Source organism: Anopheles funestus, chromosome 2RL, assembly GCF_943734845.2.
Source record: "Anopheles funestus chromosome 2RL, idAnoFuneDA-416_04, whole genome shotgun sequence".
Lineage (NCBI taxonomy): Eukaryota > Metazoa > Arthropoda > Insecta > Diptera > Culicidae > Anopheles > Anopheles funestus.
Window position 1 is genome coordinate 3,588,141 of NC_064598.1, and position 15,793 is coordinate 3,603,933.

General features: G+C 42.2%; 1 protein-coding gene across 9 annotated transcripts in view; it reads right to left on the minus strand.

The window, feature by feature from the left end:
• Nucleotides 1–339: 339 nt before the first annotated feature.
• Nucleotides 340–15,793, minus strand: part of LOC125774783 (tubulin polyglutamylase TTLL5) — a 37,473-nt gene continuing 22,019 nt past the window's right edge. For 8 of the 9 annotated variants that reach the window (XM_049445012.1, XM_049445011.1, XM_049445007.1 and 5 more), the window contains 5 exons: nucleotides 12,304–12,389; nucleotides 6,228–6,308; nucleotides 4,934–5,977; nucleotides 4,653–4,866; nucleotides 340–4,542 (listed from right to left, as the gene is read on the minus strand). In XM_049445012.1, the coding sequence (XP_049300969.1) occupies nucleotides 2,629–4,542; nucleotides 4,653–4,866; nucleotides 4,934–5,977; nucleotides 6,228–6,308; nucleotides 12,304–12,350 (3,300 nt within the window). In that variant the 5' untranslated portion in view covers nucleotides 12,351–12,389 and the 3' untranslated portion in view covers nucleotides 340–2,628. Of the gene's footprint in view, nucleotides 4,543–4,652; nucleotides 4,867–4,933; nucleotides 5,978–6,227; nucleotides 7,645–12,303; nucleotides 12,390–15,793 lie in introns of those variants that run through there. The other variant, XM_049445006.1, reaches the window with a different exon arrangement.

A 15,793-nucleotide genomic window follows, 5' to 3' on the forward strand; every position in this document is an offset into this window, starting at 1 on the left:
CCAGCTCACCCCAGCCGCACCCGTACAAGTGACAAGCGAAGTTTTGCGCCAAAAACAGCTGACAGAAATATCAGTGGGAAAGAGATATTCGATTAAAAACACATCTGTTGGTAATGAGGATATTTTTTTTGTGTGTGCCTAAAACCATTAAGGGGGTAGTACACTTCGGTTGTCTGGTTGAAATAATTTTTCGATTTTTCTTTTTAAATCGATAATTTTTTTCTAAATTGAATCCAGCGTGGTACCTCTGACGGTAACACATTTCGTTGATTGATTCCATCCCCTGGAAACCTGGATTAAAATATTATTTTAATAATTAACATAAACATGACAGCAAAATTGGTTTTCAATTTATCATTTATTTCGTAGTCTCTTTTGCAAAATGTTGTAAGGGATGTCGTTTTTACTATAAAGGATGTCCTGCAAACAACCTACAGAGAAATTACCTTATCGTTGGTAGGAATTGAAATAACGTGAAAATGTTGCATCGTTTGTAGCATTTCCCTCATCACTTCACCAAGAGTTTAAACGTTAGTTAGTATACTATTGAATAAATCTGAAATCCTTGTTATGCTTTTTTTTTATTTGGTTAGGAAAAAGCTTTACGCTCATTAACATTCCCTCTTGCTTGCTCGAGACGTTTGCTGCAATCACACCTTGGTACGCGTTCTTGTATCATGTGAACAACATTATAACTGTCGCTGAAGTTCCTTAACATGGCGATGCGTGAACTAATTAATATTGACAAACAAAAACCGCAAAACAAAATCGAATCACGTTTAAAAATTCCGTGGTATCTTACAGCTGTAGCCCATTACGCAAAGTATGCAACATGCTTCATAATGTTCCGGTTCCTACACGAGTAATTCATTTGTGCGTAACCTTGCGCCACTACTATTTTGCTTAGTTTACGGCGAATAATGCAACTTGCAAACACTGCGCAAACGTTTTGTGCATTTATATACGTTAAAAATTTACTTTCAAAGCAACAATGTTTTGTGCATGCGTTTACGGTTGTTCTATGCTTTACCGTGTTAAGCCCAGAATACTTATTACTAGTGGTTTTTGTTCTCTATTATGATTGTAAATTCTGTTCACCATATGCTCTTACGGTACTCTCCTCGTTAACTGTTTGGGGTTTTCTCTATTGGTGTGTAATATCTTTTAAACACTTGCAACGATAAGCATGTTTCAAAGAATGGAATATTTCTGGCTGCAGTCGGGCTTTTTAACTCTTGAAATATGCTTATGAACTGCAACATTATCTTTCACATTGCTGAAGTCCATTTCGTTTAGTAGCAAGCATTTTATCCCACTGATTAGTATTAAGACTGTAAGCAAAGCTAGTCCTTCGTTAAAAGAACAACCGAAACAAATTTTATATGTATTTCTACCTTTGTTAAGCAATTGCATGCCGCTGTACAAACGCATGCCTATTTTATAATTACTTGTCTTCGTCCAAAAAGGTATACGAAACTACCGTTAGTAAATATTGTATTTCTTGTTGTCTTTTCGCTTAAAGATCAACATGTAACGGCCTCACAATCGTTGCATTAGTTAGTTTGTTGATTTTCGGGGTTGTTGTATTGATTTGTTTTATGTTAGCTTGTCTTAAAACACATTAAAACTCGTGATGCGCGAGTGAGGAGAGAGAAAAAGCACTTGATTTCATTTCATATTTGACGGATTATGTTCGTTACGCTTAAATGTACTTCATCTGTTGCTGGTAGCTTGTATTGTTGTGAGCGGTACTCATTTGTCCTTCGTTTCGATCTTTCGAGCACCGAGTATTTTTGAAATTTTGCAGCATTTGGGTATCCTACATCGTTTCGTATATCACATTATAAGCTAATGGTTTGTATTTGTATTTCATTTACTAGCCAGTTTTGTTCATATGCTTTCAGTTTTTGGTGCACAAGGTTCGTTATTTGCCATTGCCAATGTCACATTTTTTCCGCTAGCGCAAACCTCACTAGCGTCAATCACAAAGCGGGCAAATTGGTATGCTTTTAAGAACGTGTTTGTTTTTTGGAATACATGACTAGACAATTTAAATTCGGGTCTGATACTTTTTCCTATCTTGGGACTGTGCTTGCTTAGGATAGCTGCCAGCAATTGCTACTATTTCTTTGCTGCGTTACGGTAAGTCGGTTGCAAAGCATCTAAACCAAAACGAAACCCAATCTCCGGTCGAATGGAGTTCAATTGTAAGCTTAATTCTTTTTACAAAAAGCACTTTAATCGCGTTGCATTCACTTACTTCTAGGAAAATGAGATTAAGTCACAATCGCGTATATTATGAACAAACTTTAAAAACTGGATTCCTTTTCACTATTAACACTGCTACTATCAGCCCTTCTTTGGACAATCGTGAGACGTGAGAAGGACTCGCATTCGCTCGTATAAACTAATCACATAAACGTATTTTACTGTACACAAGCATAAACGTTAATTGACTAAATGAAACACATAGAAAATAATTTAACACAAAATATAACACTAACATTTAGGAAACAATACTACCTACACGAACAAAACGTCACGAAAAATTCCACTAAACAGAAGGTATACAAATAACGCATAACGAATAAATAATGTTCTTACATGCTACAGCAAAACACCCTCAACTCAGTAAAGCCAGTTTGAACGCTGTTCACGCTCGCGGGATGATTTTACCATGCTACCGATAGGCGGTTTCTTTTTCATCGGCGAAAGCCGTGCCGAGCTTTTCGATTCTCCCACACCACCACCCGGTCCGCGTGCATCCGACAGTCCACCGACACGGGCTGCAAGCGGTAACCTACTCTCAACGCGTCTATAAAACGGATCCAACCGTATCAGTTCCTTGTTAGCACCGCCCGGAGCCATGCTGGGAAGGGCCTTGAGAAAACCGTGCGCACCGACCGGTATGGGTGGCGCCGGTGGAATACTGGTCGAACAGCCACTGTACAGAAAGGGCATCTGCTGCGTAAGATTAGTGTGAAGCGTCAGGACCGACTCGAGGTCCGCTTCGCTGGCCTGCATCAGAAAGTCGTCAAACAGCTTTATCGGCAGCATGCCAACGATATCAAACACATCGACGTACGATTCCGTCTCCTTGTTGTACAGATGCAAATAGTCACCAAGCTGCTTTGCTACCATCGCACCGCGATCCTTGCCGAGCGCCTTGTTTCCAAAGTTGCGGAAGAAAAAGGGCGTCTTCATGTGGGCACCGACGCGATAGAGGAACTTCATAATTAGCTCCTCGTGGCTGTGCTTCGGCTCGGACGACAGACGCTTCAGGATGTACTCCAGGTAGAAGCCAAAGGCACGCCTTGCCTGCAGAATACTCATCTCGTGCCCGTTCTCGATCAGCTTGCGTACCTGCAATCGAAGCCGTTTCGCTTCATCCACACACTTCGGTGCCGTATGCTTCGGACCGATCGTAATCGGTAGCGAGCTTTCAAGGGCCCGCTCGTACTTCTGTATGCGGTGCACGATCCGGTTCTCGGTTTCACTTCCGGCCGGGAATAGCTGCGAGTGTAACATCTGATTGTAGTTGTGCGGTATGATCATTAGATAGGTGCCACTGCTAGACGACGTAATCGCCGACGTAGGAATGCCCGTGATTGGGTCGAGCAACGATCCGTACCGGGTCATACTGTCACTTGTTGGGAAAATTCTTACAAAACCGCCCCGCCGTTCATACTGCGACCGTGCAAAGCGAACAATCTTCAGCTCCTCTGCCGTAAGCGCACTCAGCGTCGTCTGTAGCTTACCGGCCCCATCTCCTTTCCCTTGGTGCTGCTGTTGATTACCACCGTTTCCGGGACCATCCTTCCGCCCGGTGGTATGTACAAAATCGGCCGAATTAACGCGCCTGTACGGTGTCGTAAGGTTACGTATCTTCTGCCCCTTGCTATCGTAGCATGCCTTTTGCAGCGGACTGATGGCCGGTATGCCCACCATCGTGAGCAGATCGGTCAACATCGAAGCTTTTACCTTCGTGTCGAGTGGCGTATCACAGCCAAGTGACGGCGAGAGGTTCACCTCCAGCAGCCACGGTTTCAGCATGTCGTCGATCAAGATATCAAAGCCGTACAGCTCGAAGCAATTGCCAATGTGCGGTACAAACATCCGACAGGCGGACACGATCGGTTGCGTGCAGGAGAAAATCGCCTTGATGATCAAATCCTCGATCGCGAGCATCAACTGCTCGGTGTTGCAACCCTGGCTGCGGAGGTGCCTCAACAGCGCACTCAGCGTCCACTTGTGCCCGACATCCTCTTCGCCAGCGTTACTCGAGCGGATGTAATCGGTGTGGTACTTGTTGATGCTGTAGTTGCACAGATGCATGCATGGATTCCAAAGGTTTTCCGCCGTCCGGTCGTACTTGACGGTAGCCAGCCGGACCAGACCCTCCTCGTAGATGTAGATGATGAGTGGATCAAACGAGGTCACTGCAACGTATATGCGTATGTCACACTTATGCCCGTCGATGCAAAGCGGATCGGAAATGTACTTTGCCACCACAACCTGTTCGAACGATGAAATCTGATCCGGCTGCACATTTGCAGGATACGAAGAGTTCCGAAAAATAAAGTACGTAAAAGTGAAACAACGTGCATTAAGAACAATGATTAGGAGAACTAACTTTTTGGTGGATTTCTTACCGAATTGACAATGAAAATACCACGACCTCGGCTCGAAGCGACTGGCTTTACGATCCACGGACCTCGACATTTGTTATGCGCTGCTATCAGTTCCTTATAATCCTGTGGCAGTAGAAACGATTGTGGTACGATGTCGAAATGCTTATAGCCCCGAAGGTGCTGCATCCGCTCAATGTTTTTGTATAAACGATCTTTGCGTGTCAGCTCGTAGGACCTGGAAATACATTTAATTTCTTTAATTTTATTTTATTCATAAAACTGCGCCACAAATTTACACCTACCTAGGGAAATGATTCACCCTCTGGTACGGGGCTAAATTTCGCAAAATGTCTGGCTTCAGGTGTATGCCCGTCCACAGCAGGTTGAAATCGTTACATTCCGGGCCACTCTCGCCCATACCGTGTGCGTTCAGAATTTTCCTCAGCAGCCGCGTCTCCGTGTTAATGAACTTGTAACAAATGTTCAGCTGTGCCGCCGGCATTTCCGTTTTCGTTGGCGCGCTTTGTTGATTTTCCTTGTTTTCCTCCTTGTGTTTGCGATGGGCGGCCAGTTTCTTGTCCATTGCGGCCATCGCTAGCGCGGGTTCCGATTTCGAGGTTGACATTTCCGTGTCAATTTCATCTCCCGAGCCACCCTTAACGCTTGACATGGACGCATTGCTAAGCGAGCTGGACGAGGATGACGATTCGAGCTGACGTTTTTTCGACTTGTTCGTGCGCGTATCTTCAACGGCTACTGTTGTCTTTCCCTTGACAGGACTTGATTCCTCCTGTGACGTTGTACCGGCATCCGTTTCATCCCCATCCTCCTCGTCATCGTTACCCTCACCCTCTCCTGCCTCTTCATCGTCCTGTGCATCTTCATCTGTTGCCGCAGCCCGATCATTCCGCTCAAGCTCTTCCTCCTCATCGTCGTCTTCCTCGTCCCCACCTTCACCTTCTTCCTCGTCATCGTCGTTTTCATCCTCGGTAGTGACTGTGCTGCTTCTGCTCGGTGCCGTTCCGCGTGTTTTACGCTGAACATTAAAATTTTTCGGCAGTGTCGAATTGGGGGCAGTGGAAGAGGCTTTCTGTGCGCTCTTTAACTCGGCCAGCCGAGTTGTGGACGAACCAGCGTTGGCTGCAATATCGGCTGGGTAAGGGCTTGCCGTAGCTTCCGACGACGGTGTCACTGATGGGCTGCCACTACCGGAGCACAGATCCGAACCGTTCTCCGAGGCCGCAGGTGAAAGCGCATAGGTACGGAACACCAGGACGGCATCTTTTCCACCCGGTGGACCACCGGCAACCCATGGATTGGGAGTGGCTGGTATGATTTTTTTGGCACTGCAAGTAAAAAAACCAATATTAGTAATCAATGCTTGGAAAGCACCTCGAAATGGAAACGGTTTTACTATATGTATTGCCTGCATTGTCTTGATCGCAAGTCAAACTATTATAAAATCGTTTCTACATCGTTTTGTATCGTAAACTTATAAGGTGCATTGGAGTCATAAATAATCAGCTACAAATTCTTTCTCCTACCAATTGAGGGATGATAAAAATGCTTCGACAGCGCATTCCATTTCCTACTTACTTTTGTGAGTGATTTAATCGCGGTTTGTCGGTTATAGGCATAACGAATAAATCCAAACTAGAGTACCCGTTTAGTTTCCGCCTGCAAGTAAAAATCAAAAGGGAAAACAAAATCAGACACAACGTCACTGACGATAGTTTCAATATGGGAAGGAGGACGCACATCATCCCCAATCCATCGTTGCCGTCGATCGACTCATAATCAATTCATAATTTCTAATGTCGCATAGGTTATAGACTACCCTTTTTTTCGGGCATGTAAAACCGAAACCCACTGGTTTATGAATTATGAAAAACTTCACCACCAGTCACGAGCTGGGAATATAAAATCAACTGCATGATGGGTTTTATACCGGAAAACAATTCGACTCACACCATTCTTCTTGCCGATAGCTCTTCGAAGGTAGGGCAATAATTTATGTTCGATTAGTCATATCGGTTGGGGCGTCGTCGGTCATCGTTCACCGCAGAACAACACGATTATCCTTCTGTATAAGTTCATTGACTTTTAAATGTTCTACATTATTTGGTAGGGTATGAGTTTCCTTGTGAGGTTACAAGGGGTTTTGGTTTCTTCAAGTAACTATTTCCATTTAAAAATAGACGAATACTGTACAACAATAAAAGCTGTCGATAATTAACAGAATTATTTTTTTAACATTACATTTTTTCCTTATGCTGTAACACCATCTCCCGGATGATAATGTTTTGGCTTAGGCAGGAACTTGGGTCAAAAATTTCGCGTGCCAACTGTTCCCGTAGTCTCATCTTTGGTTCTGCACCTTCTTCCTCACAATCGTTATCAGACTTATTATCACTGCAAAATTAGTCGTATACTTGTTCCGTTGCAAAAAGAAAACACGTAAAGGTTCCTTTTTTTCCAGCCGAAAAGGGACACAAATAACTGAAACACCAACAACCACAAGTTTTAAGTTTACATCTGCACTCCAAGAAGTTCCGAGTTGAACTGATTCGGTTATCGCATGTGTTACATCGTGGACCCAAATCGTCTTCCTGCCGGTACGTGCCACCTTGTCTCGCTATGTCCTTACCCCACCGTGTATCAATAACCGGTTGCCCTGGAGGAACATTTCCCTGTTTTGTTACAACGGCACGCGAATATCGGAATGTGCGTCCCAAAGCCGAAGTCACAAAAGACACAGCAGCGTGTACTGTTTGGGCGGGATTTTACTCTGTTTGGGCTGTGCTCCGCTACACTCCACTCGATCTTGTACACCTTCGATATTAACTGCGGTTGACGTTAGGCTGTCATGTTGCAAACAACATCGCAACTCCACCAACCACTCTCCTAAACAACGCCTCTCCAAGGTACTGTTGGGTGTTCTAAGCAACAATTACATACCCGTTTTTCCTACCCGTGCGCCTGCCGGGGCTACAGAAAAAAAAGGTAAGCAGTCTTGCGATTGCCTTTCCGTTTGCAGAGGCCACCCTTTGGGGTGCTTCCTTCCGGTAGGAATTTCTTTACGACGTTCGGCCCCGGCTCGCGAATGGAAAGGGTGGCGACTTTATGCTACATTCGTGCCGCCCCCCCCTGGTGGTGTGAAGTAAAAGGACAGGTTAATTCAGGTCACGAAAGCGCTAGGACCCTATAATATTACTGTCATATTGTGGTTCAAAACAGTTACCATTGTATAACATGATCGCTTTTCATGATAAATATGTTTGAATGGAAAAAAAACCATCTGCAAAGTCAATAAAACTTAAAACAGATAAAACAATTAATTTTCGGTTCTCATTTTTCGGAAAGGTAAGTAACAGGTTTAATTAACAAAGAAACATAATTTAAAAATAAATTACCCAACGAAAGTACAGTCACGTGAACAAATTTCACACGAACACGTCTATACTTATTACGATTTTTGGTCAGTACTTTTAAAAGCATAAAACCTAATTAATTGTTCAAAACTTTTAACTTCAATCTAATTAGCATTATTCAACATGAAAACCTAACTTTAACACTTTTTGAAGCGGTTATTTTGTTTCAATTGTAGTGATGTAAGTAATGTTGTGCTTAATGAATCTTCTGAATAGAATCATTCAATTCATGAGTCGACTCCCAACAGAATCATGAATCTTCGAAGATGCATGAATCCTCAAAGATTCATGATTTTGCGCATTCTTTACGCATATTGACGTCTTCTTCTTCTTCTTGTTCGGCTAGAACGTCCTGGCCGTATCAAGACTTATACGCAAAATCATGAGTCTTTGAGGATTCATGAATCTTTGATGATTCATGAATCTTCGACGATTCATGAATCTTTTTTTAAGGAATAAGTTTCTTTTCACTCAAATAATGCTTTAAAAGAAGAAAAGAATAAAAAATCAGAAAAAAATAAAAAAAAAATTTCAACTCGAAAGTTTCATAAGGCTTACCCCTTACGATTTTTTTGGGAAATTTTGCAAAAAAATTTAAATTGATTTATTTTAATGCCAATTGGTTGCAATAAGTTTCTTTTCACTCAAATAAGGTTTAAATTAAAAAAAGAATAAAAAATAATAAAAAAAATGTTAAAAATCTATAAATTTGTCAATCTACTGAGGCTCATTTTTGTACCAAGTTTTGCCTATAACTCGGTCGGTATCCAACAGATCGCCAATCTTTAACCTGTGGTCGATAGATGGCACTAATGGCTACATTTTCTTCCTGGACGGCCATGCCCTCAGATGTCTGTGTGGGAAGTTAATCGAGGAACCAAGTTCCATACCCTATTTGAGAAAATGTAAAATTTTCTTCATTTTTGAGCAATTGAGCAAAATTTATAAATGTGATATATTTTAATGCGAATTTGTTGCAATAAGTTTCTTTTCACTCAAATAATGCTTTAAATTAAAAAAAAGAATAAAAAATCAGAAAAAAATTAAAAAAAAAAATTCAACTCGAAAATTTCACAAGGCTTACCCCTTGCCATTTTTTGAGCAATTTAGCAAAATTTAAAAATGTGTATTATTTTAATGCGAAATTGTTATACTAAGTTTCTTTTCACTCAAATAATGCTTAGAATTAAAAAACAGAATAAGAAATAATAAAAAAAAAATAAAAAAATTCAAAAAATTTGAAAATTTCCTAAGGCTATAGCTATCGCTCCGCTCATCTTATTGTGCGCGCTCCCGCACAACTCACGGGAAAAAGAGGAATGTTAGCTGTATCGCAGGAATCGCTCCTTGTGGGCCGAAACTTCGCTCCTGGGAGCGCATCGCACAATCGCTCCTGTGTGCAGCGCTCCGTGTGAAGCTACCCCAAGCGCACCGCACACTCTAGAGAGCGAGAGCGGAGGGCTCCGCTCTTGCAAAAGAGCTACTTGACCCAACACTCACAATGGTGCTGTGAACAGATGGTGTGCAACAAGCAAACTGCATGTCTTTATAAGGCTAAGTTTCGAGCTTGGGAAGCTTGCGCACTTGCAAACTTTCTTCCAAATCGGGCAAGGCCGTCCTCATTTAAAGAAGAATAAGGCAACGGAAAGGGAACCGACCTAAAAGTGTTTTTTTTTCTCTCGACACTAACGGTAATGGTGGTAGAATAATTAAAATCCCGTCGATGGTTAATGATGATTCCATAATCATGATTGTAGAAGAAGCACTGTATTAACATTTCTTTTCATATACAACGAGCCCCCCAGAGCGAGCAGAAATACACATACTTGTACAAGCTGAGCCGCTGGAAGTTGTTCATGTTCCCTCGTCGAAAACTGAGGCCTCCCCGACTACGCCTCAGTTTTGATGCACTTCCAACGCTACGAAGAAATCAAATTCCGATGGCTGTATCTACAGGTTTGGGGTAATTTTTGTGTTTTTGTTTGCGTGTGCGTTTTTTTTTCTTGCTGCTGCTGCTGCTGCCGTCCAACTGGGGATTTAGCAACAGACGCAACAGCCCACGGTTCCACCCCAGCGACTAGCAGCGCGAGTTATGGTGGCAATGTTGCACCGACCTCGACAGCAACATAACGGCGACGACGTTGCCATATTTGGTGCTGCCTGCGACACAACATTCCGTCCCACTGTACTGGAGGCCGTCGGTCGTCTGGCAATGGTCTCCAACGACACCAACGGACACTGTCTGCACAAGAAGCACCTCGCCGGTCACCAGAGGTTCAGCAAAATGCTATGCACAAGGTCGATTTGGGATAAACAGGCGTCGGTTTAGCTGTGAATCACACCTGCACTAAAAGAAGGACACTTGACTTGTTTTCTTTTTTTCGGTGTCAAACCACGTGTAAATGTTCTTATTTTTTACAGACACTGATGGGCTTTTCGTAGGATTCTTTTATCCTGTAATATGCACAAACTGCGCTGTTGATTTGCATTTTGAATAGAAGTTTTATACACAACTACACAGCACCACATTGCTATAAAACTGAGTCCTCACTTTCGATTATTTAAAGCAGGATTAATCATTTTTGTTTAGCCGATCAATGAGGGTTTGAGGGTTTCTCGTCTATCAAGTTCGTTTCCATCACACCTGACCCTATTGGATTACGTTTGGAAAGGCTTACAAAACTTAGCCGACAACTTTAATGAATACACACACACAACCAACCAAAAGAAAATAGGTTCTTTCGGTGAGGGAGTCGTCCTTTTTCGATTTAATTCTCCACTTTCTAGCGCCGCGTATCACCACGAAACGAGCCACGGAACAGCAGCACGGCGCTTCTCCTACGGACCAACAGTGTGGTCTGACTGGCTAACCTAATTTTTCATCGACCAACCGCGCTCCCGGAAAACGGTTCCCGAAAAAAACAAGTGCATTTTCTTGCCACGGTTTTACTTGCAAACACTTAAAGGTAACTTCGGCTCGGTACTGGGGGTTACCGTCAAAGGCCATCCCCATCGATGCGCTCTAGATAAAGGATGCATTGTGTAGTGCGCCCTCCAACCACCCTCTTACCCTCCCACCACCCATCAACCTGTTTCACCCCCCGTTCCGGGGAGTTCCGTACAACACCCATCATTTACCGGCCGCGAGCTCAAAGCGGAACACGATGCAATCGAATGGAAAAACAAACCAAACATCAGTGTTACCATAACAAAACCCGGAGTCGGTATTGGAAAAACTGGAACTGGGCAATGGAAGCGGAGTCGGTGGGCAGAGGGTACTATAAACACGCCCACCCCTCCCATCATCGGGGTGTCTGCACCAAGGCGACGAAAGTGTTTGAAAACCGTAATAGTGACACTAACCGTTTTGCCCTCAGAGTTTTAACAACCTCGCCAGGAACGAAGCATAAACACATCCCGCACTAGTTCGATGCGAGAGCTAAAATTCTCCAAATGTGAGAAAATTAAAAGGCCCTTTGGCGCAAATTCTCTGGCGCGACCATTTAGTATTTCGTGCAGCAAAACTCAAACGGAGGTTTTTGGAAACATTTGCATAATTCAAGCACTGTTCAAGCGCTCCGTGAAAAATACGTGAGCATTAAAACTAGTTTTCTTTCTTTCTTCGTTCGATCTCCCACGCGCGAACAGACCCTGGCCGCATACTCCGGGCGTTTGAGAACATTGAACTGCTTACGCACCCATACATCGTTGGGGGTTGGTTGTTCGTGCCTTACGGCGTTTGTCGTTTAGCCTTTCACCAACACTATAAAATCATTCATAAAAACATTTCATGGCGGAATCATCCTTGCCTAAACCAGGGACGATAATGGTGGTTGGTTTGGACCGAGGAGTTCGGAGTTCGGTTGTTTATTTGTTTCCATTCACAAAGCATATGCGCCGCTTTCACGATGATTTGATTGTATTTAACAACGGTTTTTTTGCGAGAACGTTGGCCAATCGGTTGTTGATTTGATTGGAAGCATATGGGACATGTTTTTAAAATTTTGTTCAAATCTTCGCACTTATTCAAATGAAAGTTTGTTTTAGTAAAAATAAAGAAATAAAACCAATTCCAATTTTTTATTCCTCACACCTTTCACGTTTATGTTCTGATTGAAAAAAAAATGCAATTCACAAAAATATTTAAATATACAAAAAAATGCCAAAGCAAACAACAAACAAAACAGTGTATAAAATCACGACAAAAAACTATTTAATTAACGCACTTTTAATTAACATACCCGCACACAATAAATTTGTTGTTGATTCCAGAAGCTACGGATAGCATACACGCTTTCACGGCATTGCATTCAACTCGGGTATTAATCTGTAAAATATGATAGAAGAAAATATATATTATTACTAATTTAAATCCCCATAAAAATGACTTTAGTCTATGGGCAAAAGTGCTCTACGTAAATCATACTTCGTGTCGCACCACACACCGAATGATTAGTCCCAGACCCATAACATAGAATTTCATGACCCGGCAATCGATCTATCGATCGCTGGGTGTTGCGCTGTTAGCTGATGCTTTAATTATGTGAATATTTTATATGCGTGCTCGAAACAACTCAATAATCAAAAGCTGAACTGAGTACCACGTGGCATGGATTGGTAGAACTTTGTTATTTTTTTTTAATTTGATGTGAGAATCAGGTTGATTTTGTGTTGGAATTTTACTCATTAACTGAATGTTAATTTGTTCCATTTTTTTTAAATTCTCTTACTCATGTTAATAAATAGACAATAGTGATCAATATTTACAAACCAAAACAGACAGACGTTTAGGAAAATTATCATCCCCGTCTGCAGTCTTCACGCCGAACAATTAACTGCGCTAAATCAACGGCTGCGTAATAAAGTCTGGTTAAAAATAGGCTCAGTATTTGGTACGTCCGCTTTCGTTCGTTTCCGTCTTCCGGGTTTGAATGCCAAAGCCCATTAGACACTTTCTACGTCAGGACTAATATTATCACCACTTCCAAATCACATTTGGGTGCCAGTTTTCCTTATCGCTATTTCCGGCCACCATTGTGCGATTAATCATCACGCTTTTAGCCATTGTTGGCACTGCCCGGTACGGTGCGTCGCTATTGCATGTTTGCCTGCCGTTGGTATCGATTGTTGGTAAGCTAACCCTTGCAAAGGTATTAACAAGCCTTTTGATACGAATCAAAGCATTAGAAATAATTAAATATATTTACACCAAATGGTGTCATTCATCAGACAGAGGTTTTAAAGCTTATAAAGCAACGACAAAAAACAAGGACCAAAATGTCATGAAAGCGATAGTTTAAAGTTTTGTCTTTAATCATAAACAAAATGGCATTTTTTCAGTTGGGATTTCTTTCAAGCTGTCAAGCTGTCGACCATTGGTCTAGGTCTAGCGGCGCGTTTGCTCGTGCGACATTTTGCTGGCACCAAGACCGGAACGAACGAACGATTTGTTTGTGTTTTTTTTGCAGGCAGTTCACCAAACTCATTCCACCATTTATTGTCAACAAATATGGCGTTATACGGTTGGTTGGGTATGACATATTAAATTAAATCAACGTCTTCATAATTGGTGTGTATTACAATCCGGGCGGCAGCAGTCAAGTGCAACAATGATTTTTAATATATTTTTATTTCTGAATGAACCATCAAGAATTTAGTTCAATTTTTTTACCAATGACAGAAAGATTTTAATTTTGGATACTTAATATTGAAGAACAAATTTCTGCAAAACATTGGAAATTAATTTGGTTAAGAGCAATATAAAAAAAATAGGATTTATCGATCATCCAGTACATTTGCCTATGATTTGAGTTTGTTCTTTCGTTTGTTCGTTCTCAAGCAAACGATTCCAATTGAAGTAACATGAAGACGGTGAGTCCTATTATTAGCCGCCAACAAGTACGTATGTTCGATCAGACAGACCTAACGCCGTAACTGTTTTCGGTTGCTGGTGTATTAACTTCAAGTGTGTATCTTGGAGGAATGATTAATATTTGAGTGAAAGAAACGATGAAATCAACCCGCTACACTCCCAATACATGAAGTCATCACCCGAATTCAGCGGCATATGCTTTGCATTGCCAGAAACGGTCGCTGGAGCTGGAATGAAGCAGAATAGAATCCGGTCGACACAGCGAGACGAACAAAGCAGTAGCGACATGCGCCGGTGCATACCTAATTACCCGTCGAATGATCGACGACGGCTATACGTCGCTTTCGGCGAGAACTTGGAATTCTTCCGATTGCACTGCTCTGATCGCATGATTGCGTTTCCATTTGTTTGCCGTTTTTTTTACCAATCGCTTGTCGCTGCAAAACGGTACCGGTACGACCAAAACTCGAATGAGTCAGCACGCATATTCTAGATACGCGGCATGTTTGAGGAGTTCGTGGAAGAATTTTGTGCGTAAAAGGTACGGGATGTGCGAATGTTTCCCAAATTAGCACACCGGAAGCATTCCCGATTTGTGTAACTGTAGTTGAGTCGAACTACTTTAAGAAAATATACCTCAAACGACATCGATGAAGAAGAAATGTGTGAAGTCACCATAGAAAGAATACTTTGTCCTCAATGCATTAATGTAATGACATCACTTAGTAAATAACCATGTTTATGGTTATCCAATTGTTTCAACGACATTCATGTATTTATTGGATGTCGTCATACTTTATACCAGCAAATAATGATGTATCAAGATTTTCATTAAATAATGGTGTTCCCCGCTTTGAAGCTATTTTTATATGAATATCATCATCTTTCACCATTACCACAACTTTCCACTTGAAAGTCCTTGATTTGCGTTGAAACTTCAAGAAATAAAGCACTGCCTGTCACCATTTGACTAGAACTAGCGCTGTAGAAGCTGTCAAATATAATAGTGCTTCCTGATCGAAAACTTGAGTAGACATAAATCCGACCCCGGGCAGGGAGGTAGCTAAACCTTTCCATCACTACCAACCAGCAGCAATATAGGTTGCTGTTCTACAAGGTCCGGACAGACGACAAGAAGCTCATCATTCTATGATTTCTTCGCTTCCTGATTTTCCACAGGCCCGATTTTCGGAAGAACATCTCGCTCTCACTAATTCAATTGCAGCACGAGGAAAATTGCTGCGCTATTTGCACGCTGGGAAACGGAAAGGTTGCAGTAGAGCCGGTCTACCAATCTGCAACCCGTCCATCAGGCACCAGCAACTGTCAGGTGCATGTGGCGTTGTAATGCAATTTAGCTTCCCACCGTCACATTCATCAATACGGGGTGGTGCTGTGCAACTTCGGATGTACACACTTAACGCCTACCGCCCCGATACGATCAAAGGTGCAGGAAAAGCAGCTACTGCATTTCTTCCGAGCAAACCGTGCAAAATCACAAGGACCTTATCCATGGGCTGACGTGTTAAAATGTGCTTCATCAAAGCGAAGGAAACAAGGTCGCGATAAACGGAACCGAACCTGCCTTCAAGGGTGCGTGGGTGGATATAGGTGGATAGGTAATTTGATTTTTCTCTAGATCCGAAAAAAACGCCGCCCAGAGACGCCAACAAAACGGTTTTGTGGAGAAAGTATCGTCTAAATCGAAAGCATATTCCAGCGGAATCCATCAATAACTTATCAAATTATCGATTTACCAACCTCAGACACTCAGTGGTGCTTGACTAAAAACCCTTCAAGCTAAGATTATGTGGACAAACTTCCGCGCCCGTGGGCACATTCGAGAGATCGATTGACTA